Source organism: Pleurodeles waltl, chromosome 7 (assembly GCF_031143425.1).
Source record: "Pleurodeles waltl isolate 20211129_DDA chromosome 7, aPleWal1.hap1.20221129, whole genome shotgun sequence".
NCBI classification, from domain to species: domain Eukaryota; kingdom Metazoa; phylum Chordata; class Amphibia; order Caudata; family Salamandridae; genus Pleurodeles; species Pleurodeles waltl.
In genome coordinates, this window is record NC_090446.1 from 1041231777 (window position 1) to 1041250983 (window position 19207).

The following is a 19207-nucleotide window of genomic DNA, read 5'->3' on the forward strand; positions in this document are numbered from 1 at the left end:
CCTTTGAGGAGGGGGGGGCAAACCTAATCCTATTGGTCCCTGTCCTCCAAACCAAGATGGAGGATTCTGCAGGGAGGGAGTCACCTCAGTTCTTGACACCTTAGGGGTGGTCCTGGCTGGGGTGGTCACTCCTCCCTGTTTTTCTTAATTTTCCAGCCAGACTTGCCGCCAAAAGTGGATCTTTGTCCGAAGGACGGGCAGCTCCACTAGTTGGAGTGCCCTAGGGCAGTGTAATCTGAGGCTTGAGGCTTTGAGGCTGACCGGCAAGTGTTACAGTTCCTGTAGGGGGGAGGTGTGAAGCACCTCCACCCAGGACAGGTTTTGTTTCTGACCACAGAGTGCGCAAAGGCTCTCACCCCATGTAATCAGAGACTTGTCTGAAAGTGTCAGGCTGGCACGGACCGGTCAGTCCTACACTAGCAGTTTGGCTAACATACAGCGGGGCATCTCTAAGATGCCCTCTGTGTGCATTTTTCAATAAATCCCACACTGGCATCAGTGTGGGTTTATTGTGCTGAGAAGTTTGATACCAAACTTCCCAGTATTCAGTGAAGCCATTATGGAGCTGTGGAATTTGTAACGGCAAACTCCCAGACCATATACTCAATATGGCTACACTGCACTTACAATGTCTAAGAATGGACTTGGACACTGTTGAAGCATATTGCTTATACAGCTATGCCCTCACCTATAGTATAGTACACCTTACTTTAGGGCTGTAAGGCCTGCTAGAGGGGTGACTTACCTATGCCACGTGCAGTGATTTGTGGGCATGGAACTCTGAGAGGGGTTCTCCCCACCAGCACGCACAAGCTGAAAGGCAGTGTACATGTGCTTGGTGAGGGGAGCCCGAGGGTGGCATAATACATGCTGCACCACTTAGAGACCTTCCCCGGCCACTGGGCCCTTGGTGCAAAGGGTATCTTTTACAAGGGACTTAACTGTGTGCCAGGGTTGTGCCAATTGTGGAAACAAAGGTGCAGTTTTTGGGAAAGAACACTGGTGCTGGGGTCTGGTAAGCAGGATCCGAGAACAATATCAATCAAAGCTGGCATCAGCACTAGGCAAAATGTGTAGGGGGTAACCATGCCTACAGTGGCACTTTACTCCAGGGTAAAATGCTGTTAAATAAACGGGACAAAACACAAATGTAAGCATTCGGAATGTTGCAGCAGAAGGTGTACATCGGTAATTTTGAACCTTTAGCCACTTCTTTGTCCAATGGAGCACTCGACCTTCCAGTGTCCTAGAAATCATTATCATGCATCAATAGCACACTTCATTGATTGTCACATTTATTAGCACCTATAGCAGGTGTGTTTATTTTTTACAAAACTTTTTATAAATCTTTTTATCAGCCAAAAGAGAAATAGAAACAAGGTTAACCCATGGCTGTTCAAACCTGTACCGCTTAGGTTGCTCACACAGATCTCTTCAACGTTATTCCGGTGGGATTGATGTTGCAGATTTGAAAAATAAAACAATTGACTTGTTTATCAACTGTGGATGCTAACACCACACAGTGGATACATTATCAAATGAAGGATTTAGAAACAATAATAACCATGCATGGGCCCTCAACGTTTACTCTCAAAGGTTTATCATAACATACCAATGCCAAAAGGTTGCACATGATCTAGTTTCAAATTATCCCTCAGTGATGCTTAATGAAATCGGCTGGAGATCTTTATCTAAAATAAAGTGATGTTGAGATTGTGGCAGCACTACCCACTCCTAATTATCAAAATCATTGTAATTAAGATGACTATGGTCACTAATTTAAATGGAATTTTAAGCGTCTATGTCTGAGTTAATACCAAAGTCATTCATTGAGAAAACAACAGGTTTATTCATTAGTTTAATAAGGGACATGAAGCCTGAGCTGAAAAACAAAGAACATTAGTAAATGTTTTGGCCTAACCCAACTTCATATTCTCATTTCAGGAATTTAACCAGCCGTCTTAATTTACAGACAGTAATGTTCTCTATTTGTTCAATTACAGTAGCCCATTTGAAAATTAAAGATTAGACAGATACAACTCTCTTTCAGTGATGCTGGTCACAGTGTTAACCTCAAGTCATTCATTACTATGGACTTTGAAAGATTAGTGGGAGAAAGAAAAACAGAAATGTTGATATTGTATTCTTTGATCCACATTAATGAGTTTGTGGCTGCAAATGCAAATTTAATTATTTTTCTCTTCTAAACCACTTTTTTTCACTAGTAAGTTTCTTCATTACTGTCCCATGAGTATACTATTCCCACTAGCATCCCTTCCTCATATCAAGGTATATTCATGGGTCTATGTCAAGTGTCTTTGCCTTGATTTAATCCTTAGCTGGAGTCCAAGCAGAGTACATGGTACCTATGTTTTTACTCAATTAAACCTACCCATAAAATACAAGTTTTGCCATCATCTTCTCTGTGCATGATAGTCATGCAGTCTCCTTCCTTCATAGACTGCACCGTCTCATTTTTTTCTCTGACAATAATACAACACATTTATCCCCCAATTCACAATATCCGTCTTCTGTTACAAGCCTTTAGGAAACTGAGAGCAATGACTGTGACCTCCCTCCATCCCCTCACACTTCAATTTCAAATTGTGCTACTGGGTGAATCATTTTCAGATTGTGCTACTGGGTGAAGTAAGGTGAAGAATTCAAGAGTATTTATATAGCAGCTTTTGGACCTAGAATCCTTGGTATGGTTCTCCCCTAACTTTCTGCCCTCAACCCTCCTACTTTGCTGTCTTCGTTTTTGCTGGCCCTAGGATTCTGCACACTTTACCACTTCTAACCAGTACTAAAGTGTTTGTGCTCTCTCCTAAAAACATGGTAGAATTGGCTTATACCTGATTGGCCTATTTAATTTTCTTGTAAGTCCACAGTAAATTGATACTACAAATACCCAGGGCTTGTAAATTAAATGCTACTAGTTGGCCTGAAGCACTGATTGTGCCACCTACTTAAATAGCCCATTTAAACATGTTTTAGGCCTGCCATTGCAGCTTGTGTGTGAAGTTTTAAACTGCCATTTTGCCTTGGCAAAATAAACCTTTTTCCAGGCCTTAGCCTTCCTTTTTAATACACATGTCACTCCTAGGGTAGACTCTGACTAGCTCCGAGGGCAGGGTGCAGTGTATTTAAAAAGTGGGACATGAACTTTTAAGTTTTGCATATTCTGGTAGAGAAAAACGTCTAAATTTGTTTTTCACTACTGCAAGGCCTAACTCTCCCATAGGATAACGTTAAAGTTACCTTATTAAATGTAATAAGCTGTAACTTCCAATCGGGAGAAAGGTACAAGAATCGAGTTTGGTGTCTGAAGAATTGTAATTAAAACCCCCTTTAATAGTAGAGTTGGATTTTTAGTCACAATTCTGAAAATGCCACTTTTAGAAAGTTGGCTTTTTCTTGTCCTAACCATTTGGTGCCTGCAGCCTGATCCTGGGTCAAATGACTCTGTGTACTTCACAGTTAGTCTTTTTGTATTGCTCCCACACAGTGAGACAAGAGGAAGATAAGTTTTGTCAGGATGGGCCACTGAGTTTATGAGGAGAAGTTGTTGCCTACTGACACGCACACCAGAAAGGCTCTGCCTGAGCACACTCACAAAGGTCTTTGCACTGGTCTATTGTGACCCTAGACAGGCTGGGTCTGGGACAAGGAGGAAGGGCTTGCCTGACACCTCAGAGTGCTGGAAACCTCTAGACGCTTTCTCCACTACATGTGGGCACCAGGCATAAATAGTGGACCCCATAACCCATCTCTTCCATACACTTATGAACTTACGGTCCCTACCAGGAAGAAGGAGTGCTGTGCTTCTGAAAAGCCTGTCACGGCTGGGCTGCTGCTCTGAAGGACTGCTGCCCTTCTATGCTGACCTACTGGACTGCTGTCCTCCTGCCTGGGTGAGAAGGAAAGGACCTGCATCAATTGAACCCCGGACCATCAGAGTGACTCCAAGGGCTCGTTGGCTGGCCTCCTGACTAGAGCCTCAGGGACAGAAGACTCCAACAACCTTGAGCCCAACCCTTGGACATGCCATCTATGAATCCTACCCTACCAGGTGGTGCCACCCCCTGTCCTGCACCCTTAGAAGTGGCCCTGAAGGTGCTCTGCCAGCCAAACGGCGCATCTCCTCTGCTGGGCAATGCAGCCCCAAGCAGAACCGTCACACCGCCTCTTGCACTTCGAAAATTCCCAGCACAAGGCCTTCACATCACCTTTGCTGCCCTCAGCCTCACCGGAACTGCAGTGCATACCTGCCAAAAGCCTTTGCATTACAGGCTTCTCATCAACGATGATGCAGGACTCCACATCACACACCAGCTTCTTCAGAATCATCTGATGCTCGACGCATGCTAGATGAGGCACAGCGCATTGCAAGCCCCTTGGCAATGCAGGACACATCACAGCCTTGCAACTCCTCAGAAATGACGCTTTGCGACGCATCTCCAACCTAGACTTCGCATTGCCTTGGCTGCCTGGCGCATCCTCAACACAGGAGTCCCCAATCCTTGCAACCATGATTTAAGATACTCTTATTTAACAGGCCTAACGGGGTCCCTGTAGCCATCCCCTACTCCATTGCAGTCAACCTGTACGTGTGACTTTGTGCCAGTCTACTGCACCCAGATATCCACAGTTGGTGTTTTGTGCTTCTTGGCACTACTTTCACTTAAACCTTTAAAACTGCATATCTCCGGTTCTACTGATTGGATTTTTGCTTTTTGGCTCTGGACCTATTCCATAAAATATACTCTATTATGTTGAATTGTTCTTATGTTGTGTTTTCACATTATTACTGTTTGAAATGTTGCATAAATACTTTGCACTTTACCTCTATGCTAAGCCTGTCTGCTCTGTGCCACGCTACCTGAGGGTAATGCAGTTAATTTGGGGTTTTGCTTGTGCCTTCATCCTGACAAGTATTGTGGTTTTTGCTTGAATAGGGTTGTATCCTCTGGACCAGTAACCCAAAGTCTAACAGCAAAGCACTAAAGAAATCAGGTATTAAAACGCATTGGCTTGCAACAGTATTAAAAATAGCTGTTTCAGCTTACCTTTGAAGTAAGTTACATTCAAACCGCAGATTATATTATGTGTGTGTGCGGTATGTATGTATGAGTGGTATGTTTGTGTATTTGTATAGCGCAAACTTCGCTGAAAGGCAGCGGAAAGCTTTTCAAGACTGGAGGCAAAGGTGCAATCCGAGAGTGAATGTAGGCATGGGGTTACTCAGGTCTGGAGGGGAGATGGATTATGTACTGTGTCACAGTGTAATAACAAAACATATTTTTTTAAATGGTGTGTCATCAGCTCTGTCATGAATTGAAGAAGGTTAAGAGCTGTGCTGATGGTTTTGGGAATGTTGTACTAGATCCTGCATTCCAAGGAGATCATTTTAAAGAGCATTCTAAGCACCTCATATGATGCTTACCCATAGTGATAAGTTGAAAGCAGGTTTGGTTAAGCAGATTGGGACTGGCACTTTCTGACAGCTTTTGTGGATAGTATTGGAATATCTTATTGGAGAAGTATTGTGTGGATGTGTTAAACTATGCTCTTGGAGAGGTATTTAGAAGTAATTATATACATTTAAATCGTAAAGTCAGAACCTTGAACCAAACTTGAGTATCAACGAAAAGTAAGTGAGTGTCGGTCTTTGCTGACTGCAATAACATGTTTCTGCGTACTTAGCACCATAATATTGGGAGCTCTGGGCCATAACTAAACGGGCAATACAACCTGTTGTCATTGATTAGTAGAGCCCACTACATTATTTAATACATGACTCTACTATGAAACCAACTAGCATGGAATTAATAATCTTTACGATCGTGCTAAGACATGGCAAGTGAATTAATGTTTTCAAAAAATGTAGTTGACTGGAGAGCTCCTGCAAGGGATACAGTCAAGTATACATTTAAGATTTTTCCTGTATCTTTGACTGTAGATGACTGTTGACTGTGGATGCATGGCAGAAAATAATCAGAGGGGTAAGGATTGTAATACATTTTTTTACTATGCCATGTTTCAACTGCTTCTGGGCAGCCAGGCCATATTTTTATTCATGTATGTAAAAGATGGTCAAATCTTGAGTGAGCCCCGTTGATCTTAATCATAACCTAGGCACAGTACAGGAATGGTTAAACAGCTGGTTGTTAGCAAAGAAGTTCATCTGGGTTGTAGGTATAGATGAAATACACACAGAGAGTTGAAGATACACTTGTGCAGTACAACAGGAAATATGGGAGTAGGTAGAAATACCGGGATCCAATTTTACCCTTTGCCTCCTTTAGCACAGAAGTATAGTAAACCAACGAAGAGCAATTACTTTACCTCCAGCGAAAACTTCACTTCAGATCCTGTCAATGATATTGATAGCTTCCATAAGATCGCCTTTGACTTCAGTGAAAAGACTCTTGGTTCCAAATACCATGGACAAGCGATATTGTAATCTATTGAGGAGGAAACAGTGATTGAGGTGTCTCTGGAGTTCACTGTGCACTGCCCATTTTAAAAAGAAGGCTACCCTTCTTGGAATTATGACTCAGTAAACAGCAAAACATGACAGTGGTGGAAATGGTCAATGGTTAATGGAAGATTCTAGGACACAGAAGGATCATACTTATTGCAGTTTTGTGAATGCAATTTCTTAAATGTGAGTGACAAGATATCTGTTGTCTTCAAGTAACAAATTGACATATCTTATGTAATTCTGTACTTCACCTTTTAATTTTATATTTCAACCAGAAATGATCCGTTCTGCTACACCTTTTCCACTGGTGAGCCTCTTCTTCATGTTTATTGGATTTATACTGAGTAATGTTGGACACATCCGACCACACAGAACCATTTTAGCATTTGTGTCTGGAATCTTCTTCATTCTTTCTGGTAAGCAGGATCCATACCTTTTCTAATGCTTCAAAGTGGAGCTTTATAATTGTCCATTATTTTGAATTAAAGCTTTATAATCCTGGATAAAAGGGTTGAGCCATGTGGGAGAAACATTATGAATTGCATACATTTTTGAGTGATAAATGCAAAGAAAATATATTATGTACATGTCAAATGTTTAATTATAAGCTTCATACCGTGCTAAGTCCATCTTCCCTTTTATGTAATCCACATCCCCATCTTTGAAAATGCTGTTTGAGTACTGGCAATCATGGATATGTATGGACTGTAGTTGGAATATGAGGGTAAGTATATTGCACAGTTACAATATTCTTCTACAAACCTAGTTGAGTTCCGAAGTCTGTGGAAAGTACTGATGAAAAGACAATTAATTTCACCCATCCTTTGCAGCAGTTCTTACCTTTATGTTCTAGAAAAACACAGAACGTCATTCTCTAGGGATCTTCCATGACGGGAAACCTCAGGCCTACTGTATGGAGCACTCCTCAGCTCATTCAGCTCCTGGTCTGTGGAAAGGACAACCCTTCCTTCTGTCCCAGGAATTGTCCAGCTCAAACTTGTCACTTCCTGTAGTGACTAACAAAAAGGTGTCCAATACATTTCCAAAATGCACGCGTGCAGAAGCGAGTAAAGATGCCACTATCAGGGTTTGTTATTTAGGACCCCTCGTGCCTTTCCCTCCCCCTCATATTTCTGTGTAACAAGGGATGAATAACTTCACCCTTCCTTTCTGCTAGAGTTCTCAGCATGCCATCTCCTCCCAGAGATCCTTTGTTCTTCCTTAAGAGCTTTTTCACACCTTTTCATCCAAGCTGCTTAATTTAATTACTATCACTACCATAGATAGAGCCTAACTGAACTATTTCGATGACTATCCAGGCTTAATGCTAAGTTGGCCATTTTATATACAAATCATCATTATAGCACATTTACCAAAAACCCATATTTTTCAAGGAATTACATTTCTGATTAATAGTTCAGAGCCACACACATATCCACACATATAGTTATTCAAAAATGTCAGTGTATTAAAAAAATAACTTTTATTCTTGAAGCATGTCTTAGTAAAATGGGAAGCTGTATAAACTGTATGCAGTAAATAGTCATTTTGACTCCTGTTGCTGAAGAGATTTGCCAGTCTTGCCTTCTGAGATCAAGGATACTAATTATGGATGAGTTAGCTTGTGTTAAATGTAGGTTTTTAAATTTATCAAAATGGTTTAATTTTACATGTGGTGACTACATTGGCTAGTGCACTTCGGGGCTACAATGTCATTCCTGAAGGTATTATTTTAATGTCACTCATGGGTCGTGAACTTATGACATATGACAAAGGAGTCAGTGATGCCAGTTAGAGTTAACTGCTGTCATCATGTTTTGTGGTACAGGCACATGCTTTGGCCAGTCTGCGACCCAGTGCTCTGAATGCCCCCCAGTGCTTTCAGAAATAAAAAGGGTGCCCACACAGAAACATGTACTTTCCTAGAACAAGATTAACTGTTGTAAAGTGTCCTTTTTGGATGGTCACCCACCCCACTATTGGTTGCTTGTTGCTGTTGATTTTGAACTGTTGTCAGACGGAGGCCTGCTGACCAGACCTCAGTACTTATGCTCTTTCCCTCAAACTGTATGTCGAATTGCACAGGCCAATTGGCAAGGACTTTACCACCCCTGTAAGTACCTAGTGATTGATACCAGTGGTACCCAGGGCAAGGGAGGTAAAGGGTTCACCAGTGCTGCAGCACTGATTGTGCCACCCTAAGTGGCCAGAGTAAAAGTGAGACTGCAGAGTTGCCATATCAGCCTGCACTAGCAGCCTGCAGCTTGAGTGTGACTCTGACCACACCAGGTGCAGGCAGAGCCCCTTTACTGCCCATAGTATGGGGCAGTCACCCCTAAGGAAGGCCTCCTCTAGCCCAGGAGGCAGGGTGCACTGTACTATGAGTGAGGACATATATGCATGAGCATATATGACCCTGTGATAGAATTTTAAATACAATGCTACCACGAGTAACCAGCAGTCCATAGGATAACACGGACTGGTATCAGGGCAATTCCCAGATGTCTAGCTCTGTGATGGCCCGGCCAGTTCCCACATTGTTTGGTATCAAACATCTTGCTTTTTAACCCTGAGCATGATACCCATGCTGAGGATTAACTAGCATGTGACCAGCTGGCACCCTTAGAGGGTGCCCACCAAGTTATCAAGCTTTGCAGCTGTTTAGGTGGACTCTCTCGATCCTCTGCCACCACAGACAGAAGTCTGCCCTCCCGTTGGTTGTGCTAGCACTTCCACAGGATGGAGACAATGGGCATGGGCAGGCAGGAGTTCACACCTCCTCCCTCACAGGCTGGCTAGTGTGAAAAGGTTTTCAAGCGGTGAGCTTCAAAGCCTTCATCCACCCTTGAAGTGTAATTACTTGCCCCTTAATGGAGGGCAAAGCCCTTCCCACCCTGTCCAGCCCGACAGGGTGGGAAGGGCTATGCAGGAGGCATACTCCCCCAAAAGGCTAGCCACACCTTTAGGGTGGTCTAGGGGTCTGTACAGCCAAGGTAGGGTTCTGCCATATGGGCAACCCTTCAGTTTAGTGGATTCTGGGTAGGAAAGTGACCCACTATCACAGGAAGTGGTCACTATAGAGGCAGGCTAGCCATGAGGACCAGTTGCCCCTTGGCCACTGTCCCCCTCATCCTCAACACCACCTAAAACCAGGGTTCAAGGGGCTTCCCTAGCACCAGAAAGTTAGTTCTTACTTGCAACAACAAAAAGGCACAAAGAAGACATTGTCACCGACAACAGGACCTGGACTCCTGCTGCAGAATGGACAGAGTGACTGGCGTGTGCCCGAGGTGAAAGCTCGTTGGTCCTACAAGAGGGACCCCAGTGGACACCGAGAAGCCAAGAAAGACCCCTAACTGGTGGCACCAGTCCCATGCAAACTGCATTAGTAAAGACAGTGCTGAAGTCAAAGAACTGTGACCCTACAGGCTCTGTGTGAGTGGGCCTAAAGAAACTTGGTGTCCAGCATCCAAAGAGTGGGAGTGAGGTCTCAGCCATGTTTCAAGCCTCTACTTGCCACCGGATTACCTCCAGCCAACGAAGTACCAGTGGACCACCTTTGCAGCTACCCAGGCTTGTCTGTCACCAATCCAAAAACCGGCAACCACTCGGACATCACAACGCCAGAGCAAATCCCAGCATAGAGACCGACATCAGACATCAGCAACAACCCATCTCCTTTGTTTCTGCATCCTGAAGAGGGTGACTTCAAGAGGAGCAGCAAAGCATCTTTGGTGCTACCAGCTCCAGTGATTGACAGCTTGAAGCCACCTCCGCTCCCGGAGCCACCAGACGTGGTGGTGAAGTTCCAACTGTTGATTCCTGGTCCTAGCCACCCAAAGACCCTACATCTAAAGGGGACAGTTTGTGTCCAGCCCCAACTACCCATTTGCCAAGTGGTGAAAACGAACCAGCCGCTCCGGACCCGTCAGTATGAAGGACAGCCAAAACACCTCTGCAACCGGACTTCCTGGGAAGGGTAAAAAGAAACTGACTGTTGACTCTTGGTATAGGGCCCCACAGAACCTTAAATCCAGGTGGGCTCCCCGGAACTACGCTGCAAGTGCCAGAGTGCACACTTCGATTTTCTCCGTTGACTTCAATGGGGGCCATTTAAACAGTGAAAATACCCTATTTTCTAAAGCATCTAAAATTTATAAGCCCGGTTGTGTGTAACTTAAAAAGTTTGTTTTGGTGTCTAAGTTTATATAAAAATAATCTTTACTTTTCTAAATTATATTTGGATTTCTTTTGAGCTGTGTAATTTACTTATCGTCCATGTTGATATTGTGAAAGGCTTTACACATGTTCCTCTAAGTAGCCTGACTGCTCTTTGCCACACTACTAGGACTGAGCTAAAGTTTACTAGTGTGAACCTGAGGACCACTACTGGGTAATGTGCTAGTATTACATTGTAAGACTCCCCAGACATACCACATAATAATACCACCCTGATACATTGACTATCTCCACTCATCTGTTCTCATTATGTTCTTTCACCATTTAGTCTCCCTGTTATCCATGTATCCTGCCACTTTCATTTGTTTTTTAGCAGTAATCTCTCATTGCCAACTTATTGCCTCTTCATTCTTCTGTCATTCTACCATTTGTATCTCCATATTGTTCTCTGAATTGTGATATTTTTTTACATTTTCTTCAATATGTCTCCCTCCTTTATCAAAGTTAAAGGCCTGATTTGGATATTGACGGAGAGGGTGCTCCTTCACAACTGCAAATGAGTACCTGCTCCGAAAATCCCTCTGTCTGCCTCATTTACTTACAGATGGACAGACCTTAAGCTTGTTAGTGATGGAGCGTATTCCGGCTCCATCACTGACATACTACCCTGATGGCCTGATGGAGGATAGACCCTTGGAAGATTACATATAATGCCATCCACCCAATTTAAAATGAACTGTATTATATTTTTTTTGCTGTTTGTCACCAAGTAAAACTTGGCGGTGACAGACAGTAAACAAAACAATAATGAGCCCTACACCATACTAGTCAGCTCCTGTGTTGTGGGTTCATTCTTAAGTGCTTTTTTAACCACAAAATGCCGCTTTAGGATTTTCTTTTTCAGAAAGAAAACATGTTAAAAGTTTGACTGGCAGCCATCCTATGAGAAAGAGCTGCCGTCAAATGTTTAAGACATTGACAAGAACTGCTGTGGCAGCAGTTCGTGATAAACATTTAGAGATCTCCATCACTGGTGGAAATTCTCTTCCTTACTACATGCACTTGTTCCTTTTTTTAGGACACCTTTTGTCTACTCACCCTCTCCAAATTCCTGTATGATACACCTACAGAATTTATATTCCGTCTCTTTATGTTCACTTCAGGGACTCTGTATGCCTCTTCACACAGGCTCTTATTTGCTCAACATGTTTCTTTTGAATTTCCCTTCATCCTGGATTCTTTTGTTCTCTTACAGCATTCCATAGACTCAAAAACTGTATATTCACTCATTCTTCATATTGTCTTGGTCAAATCCACTAGCTTCTCATCTCTTAAATCAAGCATTTACAATTTAAAAAGGCTCAGCAGGAACAAATCAACACGTTGGCATATGCCCAAAAAAGCATGTTTCCTTCTCTTACTTCATTGTTAAGTTCAAATTATTACTTCATTTGGAAGATTTGGTTAGTGCAAGCACTGAAACCACTCACAAAGCATGTTCAAATATTGAGATACTGGATGAAGTATAAAAGTAAAAGAGAGGACATAATTTTCCTATCTTTCTCGTAAAGTAAAATTGTTTCGATTGAACACTTCTTTCCCTAGTCATATGAGTCAACTATAATCTTAAGGACCTTTTCACAAAGGTAAATTTACATGCAATTTTGCATGGGTAAATTTACACTTACACTTTGTAATAACTTTACTACTTTTGGCTATTCACCATTTCCAAGTGTAAAGTTACTACAGTATAGACATAAATGTCTCCACCCCTTGTATTCAGGGAGTGCAGTAACTTTTCACACATAGCTGGAAATCTCTACTACCGGGGCTGAGTTCTCGCTCTGGTAAATCATAAGGAAATTCTAAAAAGTGTATGAAACATACAATAATGGTAACATTCATTTTAGGTTACATATTAATGTAACTTAATTGTGTATGTTTATTTTAAATGGAGAACTAAAAATCAGTGCTACAGCACTATTAAACTAATTTGGAGCTAAATATTTAATTATTTTTAAAAAACGTAAAATTAACAATACAATAAATATTTATTTTTAAAAATCCACCTAAAATTAAATGTTTATAATTTTGTTTTATGTGGTAGAAGTTACTGGAAGGTATGTATAGAATAATTTAAATGCATTTTCCATTGAGTTGCAATTATTTTAAATTAAAAATGTGATTAAAACATGTTAAAATAAGACATTTTTATTCATATATAATGTATTAACAATAAATTAAATCCATTTATATTTTTAAAAAGTCTAAATAAATTAATGTATTTTAACATAATTTCCTATCATGTTCATTCTTACTCCCTACCTCTATTTTGTTCTTTGGGAGTGTGTTGCAGAAACAGTTGTTGACCATTTGCGGTGCTGGACTTATTTCAGGTTTGAGCAGGAGTGTATTAGCTACAGATTGTTTCCTTTAAAGCTATAGTAACTACAGAAGTGCAGTTTGTGAATAACAATGGACTTACTTGTGTGGGTGGATGCATGTCCCTTCCTAACCCCCTCATTAACCTTCCATAAACTCCTCCCTCCTCAACCCTCCCACAGCCCCTCACAATTTGTAGTAAGTATTCTCCATTTTACAGCCAATCACCCCTTCTCCCTCTCACATTTACTACTACTAAGATGTAGATGTATATGTGCAGAGAACTCCATAGTCAGTGTGGGGATCGCCACACAAAAAAGATGGGAGAGGCAGAGACCTTCTCATCTAGGTTAGTGAATACCATTTTGTAGTACATGAGTGGTTTCATTGTATTACTACTGAATGTACCCAAAAAATAAATATTTTAATGTGCCCCATTAAGTTCAGTGGCCAACATTTGTAATCACGCCCAGTGGTGTCAGGACCTGAGTGCTCGCCACTTACAAGCATATTAAACATTGTTACATTACCTGAAGCATTGGTAGCCCCATTCCTACCATGTCCAAGAAGCCACACTCAATTCCTTGTCTTCTATTAAAGTGTGTTTGTTTACTGGAGAAAACTTCACTTATGTATTTCTATTAATGGCATTTGCAGAGGTGATAGGTCTGATAAATAACAAGGTTTACTGAAGTTTTTCTCGCTCCTGACAACATTTTTTGTTTTTCCTTCACTTATTCTATTAAATTATGCTTATTCTATGACTAATAAGAAAGAAATAACTCCAGTTCTGACACACAATAATTTAGTATAGATTGTAGTTTAGGTAAAGGAAAACCAGTAAAGTGGCCACAGGAGGCTTACTGGCCTCATTCCACAATGGTCTTGTGGTAAAATTGACTTCTTTTCAACAGCTGTTAAGCCATGGGGCTAATGACCAGTGCAAATAAAATGGATGGGCTGAGTGTCACCTCAATCAAGATATAAACGCGAGAGGTCTATGAACTTAACAGACAAACAGCAGCACACAGCTTGAAAATTGCCTGCGTAGCAATATCCAATATTGTCCTCCTCTAATGTACTTCAAATGCTTCATGTAGAGTAACTGAATGGAATGACATTTCGAGGGATTGTTGGTTTTGCTGGAACTTGGTGATTCTACAACTGTGGGCTCCTTTGTCTGACTAGAAAACCACAAAAGTATTAGGAAAGCAAAGGTATGGCAAAGAGACTGAAAGGATAACGTGAGCATATGTAGGCCACTTTTCTCATAACTCCTAGCTGAGGCTTCTGAAAAGACACCTGCTAATGCCAGCGTGTTATGAACTGTTCTGCTACTAAGTGTTGTGGTATCTGCTTGCAAACTGTACAATATGTGATGTAGAAGAGAAGTTTATTTCAACTTTAAATAATAGGGAAAGCCATATTGTCCTTTTTAAGAGTCTTTGACAAAGGCATGTCAATTTTGGAAGCAATCTGAGAAACAATACTGCTTGCCACAGACCGCCCAGAGTTACACCAGAAAAAACCTTTTCTGGTGATTCTATTCTATTCTATGTACACAAATTTGAAAAAAATAACAAAATTCCCAAATAGCACATTACTGAGGTTTTAGGTTTGTCCTGCAAAAATAGTTGACTCCAGGAAATGCAATTTCAGTGTTCATGAAGATAAGTATATATAGATAAGCATCGATTTACTGTACCTAACTCCATGCCCACATACACTGAAGATGTATTTAAACCTTGGTTATTTATTTTAGTCTTCACAACAATGAGGGCATGGCAGTAGTTCTGTCCTCGATATAATGGTATTCAACACAATGATTTATTAATGCAGCAGTGTCTTTCACTGAAATTGAGTAATCTTCTTACCCTTAGTACAAAAGTAAGGCTTTCTGTTGCAAAAGTCTCTGCGGGCAATACAGTTTAACACCGCCCACACTGGTCTTCAAAATAGTAATCCTAAGACATTTTAAGACATGGGCAAAGTGGACAATTGCCCAGGGTCCCCCCATGCAAGGGGTCCCCTGGGAAAGTGAACCTTTTCTCTAGTTGATCTCTGTCAATGTTGTTTTTGTATTGTAAACACTTTCCCTCTCTGGCTACCTCTACATCTGACTCTGTCTATGCAGTGTCAATATAGGAATTTGATTTTTTTGGGTTCCAGGAAGAAGTATTTAAGTTTTTTTTGTGTGACCCTGATAAGGATTAAGATATTACTTAGTACTATTTGGCATCATGCAGGCTTGAATTAGCAGGAAATAGGTAATAAAAATCAAAGTTGTTTGGTATAGGAGACCCTGAAAATATATATTGCCCAAGGCCCCCAAAAGCTTTATGATGCCACTGTGGTAACCAAATTGATCCTATGTTTTACCAAATAAGAGTCCAAGTGTCACATTTTATACAAAGTATCATATTTATTCAAAAAACTTTGCCATAAAAATCCAGTATTACTGTGTTTATTAGAGAGGACCACGGCCTTTATAGTTTAGATAGTAATCACAGAATATTCACTGATTCCTTCTACTACTTAGAAAAAAATAATGTGAATAAAAGTAAGTTATTTCTTTCACAAGCACGGGTACTTCTTGCCAGTTATGATGAATACCTGTGATGAAAAGAATTATAACACTGGTAGAGACATTAATCTTCATTTAAATGCATTTAAATAAATACAGCCAGATGACTGCAGAAAGGTTTCAGTGGATGGCTAGGCATTAGCTGTAAGTGTTTATACCCTGCTGAAATTATAGGCTCCCACCATTTGCTGTTTTACTTCAAATCAGCACAGAGGTCATCTTTTATCTGTCAGCTACCTTTATGAGTTGATGGTTTGAACTGTGATCCTCAGTCACATGGTATTAAAGTAGAATATGAAGGAAGAGACATTGTTTGTGCGTTATGTATCGATTTTATTTGTGTAGGCAAAGTTTAAAATTTTTAACCTAGCAAGATTGATAGATTAATTGAAAATACTTTTGTATACTTTAGTTTTATGCAGTAACTGTTATTAATGTTTTATAGTGGAATGCTGTGGTTATTTTGCATCTATAATCAGAACCTAGGGTCTTACTTAGAGTCTGGGAGACAGGTTCCTCTGTCACAAATGTGGCCGGCACTCCGGCTGGCGTATTACAGATGCCATAGATTATAATGCACTTGTAATACAATGGACAGAATATCCGTTGCTTTTGTGACAGAGAATCCTGTCCACCTAACTCTAAAAATAGCTTTTTGTGTGTATGTGTGTGTTTGTTTTACCCCTCAGTCCTTATTCTGCCTATTTCAGTTTTGTATTTGTATTTACTCTACTAAAATAATTCTTCATAGTTGGTCATCCTTCACTTGAATAGTCTAGTCTTTGGGAATTACTGAAACTATCCTACCTTGGTTCTGCAAGAGCATCTCCTAATGGAATTTTTCTGTCACTTTCCTTCACTAATACTTACCCCCTTCTCTGCATTTGGGCCTCTACCCTTTGTGTGGCTACCAATACGATCTGCCTGTAGGTGATCATTTTCTTCTTAGACCAATGTCTTCGCTCCTAACCTATTTGGTTGAAGCACTATATAAATATGGTGATGATGTTGATGAAAACTGAAATTCTTATCTTTCTCACATTCACTTGCCCCCTGTCTTCAATGACCTTCCCTTTCTACTCCCCTTCTCCATTTTAGCACCTTATGCTTGTAGCCAGTGTTATCCTTGAGCTTTTTCTCTACTTTTATGCTTATCTTGCCGGTTCCCATAAATGACACCTACTGAATCTATACTGCATCTTCTTAACTCTTACTTACTTGACTTTGCATCCCTCATCACACAAGTTTTCACTCTCTTGACATTTCGCTACATGTCTTCTCATCCTGGCCTCCTTCTCTGTTCTTTTATAAGCTTCCAAAAAACTCTTTTTTTATCTTCAACCTGTTTCAGATCACTCATTTTATTTTGTTGTCACCACCAGCTACGTTGGATGCCTAATGTATTTATGTATGTATGTGTGTGTATGGTACTTCTAGTGCAAACCTAGCCAAAAAGCATTGGAGGGCTGTACAGGGTCAAAGATAACTATAAAGTCAGTGAGTGATTGGATAGGTAGCTGGGTTGTGGATGGCTAATGCATTTTGATGTAATCTTCTTTAAAGAGATTAGTCTTCAAGTTTTTCATATATTGGTGCAGTGTTAGGGTGGTCTTGATGGCTCCAGATCCTGGGTGCATAAATGGAAAAGGCCTGCTGTCTTGCCTTTTCACACTTCTTAGCCTGCAGTTTGACCTTGTCCTGGTTGCGGGTGTGCCAAGAGCCACCATGAGATGGTTAACTTATATACACAATAAGCGGGGGTACTAGTCATGTTGCCCTTGTAAATTATGCAAATGATTTTGAAGCTGATGCAGGCCAGGAACGAGAGCCATTGGAGCTTCATCAGGATGGGGTTGATGTGGTCATATTTCCTTAGGTCTTGGATGATACATGCTGTGGTGTGTAGGGTGCCCGTAAGAGGGTGCCAGTGTGGATGTATTTAGGTGCTAGAGAGGAAAATCTGGTATGAAATAATTTAGAGTTTTTCTGCTTTGCTACTGGACCCCAGGGAAAGAACCTTGGAGGTGTAGCATGAGACAAGTGAATGCTGCATTCAAAATATTTATTAATGTTTTATTATATCAACTATATTTCTTTTAAGAGTCAACAATGAGAGTTTGAATGAAGGTGAGATATTTTTATGTTTATTTTTCTTAGTTTCTCATCTTTATTGACAAAATCAAGAATCATAGATCAAAGATTTATGAATCAGTTATAAACAGAACAATGCATGAAGCCCGTTCCACGCAAACTAATTTCGAGTCTAATCTAAATCATTGTTTTATAAAAGAAAAATAAATCATTTTGTTGAAGAAACCCATAAAAAGTTCATAAATTAAATATGTGAAAGCATTTAGGAACTTAGTAGAGTTTTTGAGTTTTGCAACAAAACTATCTATTGCGTGCTGGTTTTCCGCATGTCAAGAAACAAGTGAGGAAAAGTTCATGGTTAGTGTAATGCATATTTGTAATTCACATTTCCGTTCCCATTTGCTCTTTTCTATCCAGTCTATTGATAAAGAAACAGATTGTGTGATATTATTATTTTTAAAGTTTTAACAGTTATTCATAATACATTTTAATCTAGCTCACTGGTGACAAAACAGGTAAAATATGTACTCAGTGGTGCATTCTTCAACTAAAGACTACAGATTACTATTGCTTTTGTGCTTTTCAGCTCCTAGGATAGCACAGAAGGGAACAAAATGCATTTCATTCGCGTTTCAAACCTACATGTTATTTCTACAATTTTACAGAAAATATTTTCCTAATTAGAAAATGCTCTTCCAAAAGCCATGGAGCAGGGTGTACATCTACAATGAGGTTACAAGGGCTTGAACAGCAGCTTTGAAGTCGCTTTCTGGAAGGAACAGTTTCACTTTCTTTAGAAGCGAGAGATGCTGCCGGGCAATCTTGTTTTTTTGGCAGTGTTTTTCTTGAGGGTGAGCTTGGTGTCCTGGGTTAATTCAAATGACCAAGCATTCAGTGAAAGGTGGAGTTCAAACCATCAAGATTCACATCTTTGGACCTGGTTTGTACTTTTTCTTGTTTGTAGTTCTTAAAATAACAGGAATTATGTCTTGGTTGGGTTGACAGGTGCTGGACATCCAGGTCTGGGTGATATACAGGCAGTGTTTAAGGCACTGGATGTCTTAAGCAGAGTCTTGTATCATTGGATATTGGTGAGGTTTGATGCTGTTATCGGTGAGTAGCACACCAGGCAAATCTATGTGGAGGTTGAACATGACAGGAGACAGCATGGAACCCTGTAGAGTCCGAAGATGGTAAGGATCTCTTGGGACCTGGCACTGTCCTGGTGAACAAGCTGGTGCCAGTTGGAAATGTATGAGAAAAACCAGTGGAGGACATTGCTGCTGAATCCTATTTGAGACTCCAGGAGGCACATGAGGGAGAAATAGTTGACTGTGTCAGAGGCAGATGAGAGATCCAGCAGTATCAGGAGCCAGGGGTCAAGAGTGCATTTTTTATTATGTGAAAGGTAGTGGTCTAAGTTCTGTAACTTGATCTGCAGCCATACTGGTAGTGATGCAGGAGATAATCAGCATTAGCCCAAT

At 40.7% G+C, this 19207-nt stretch overlaps 1 protein-coding gene across 1 annotated transcript in view; it reads left to right on the forward strand.

Annotated features, from left to right (window-relative positions):
- The window catches only part of CACNG5 (calcium voltage-gated channel auxiliary subunit gamma 5), a 315051-nt gene that overhangs the window by 217221 nt on the left and 78623 nt on the right, over positions 1 to 19207 (forward strand). Inside the window, exon 4 of the mRNA XM_069199889.1 lies at positions 6763 to 6903. Within this exon, the coding sequence (XP_069055990.1) occupies positions 6763 to 6903 (141 nt within the window). The remainder of the gene's footprint in view (positions 1 to 6762; positions 6904 to 19207) is intronic.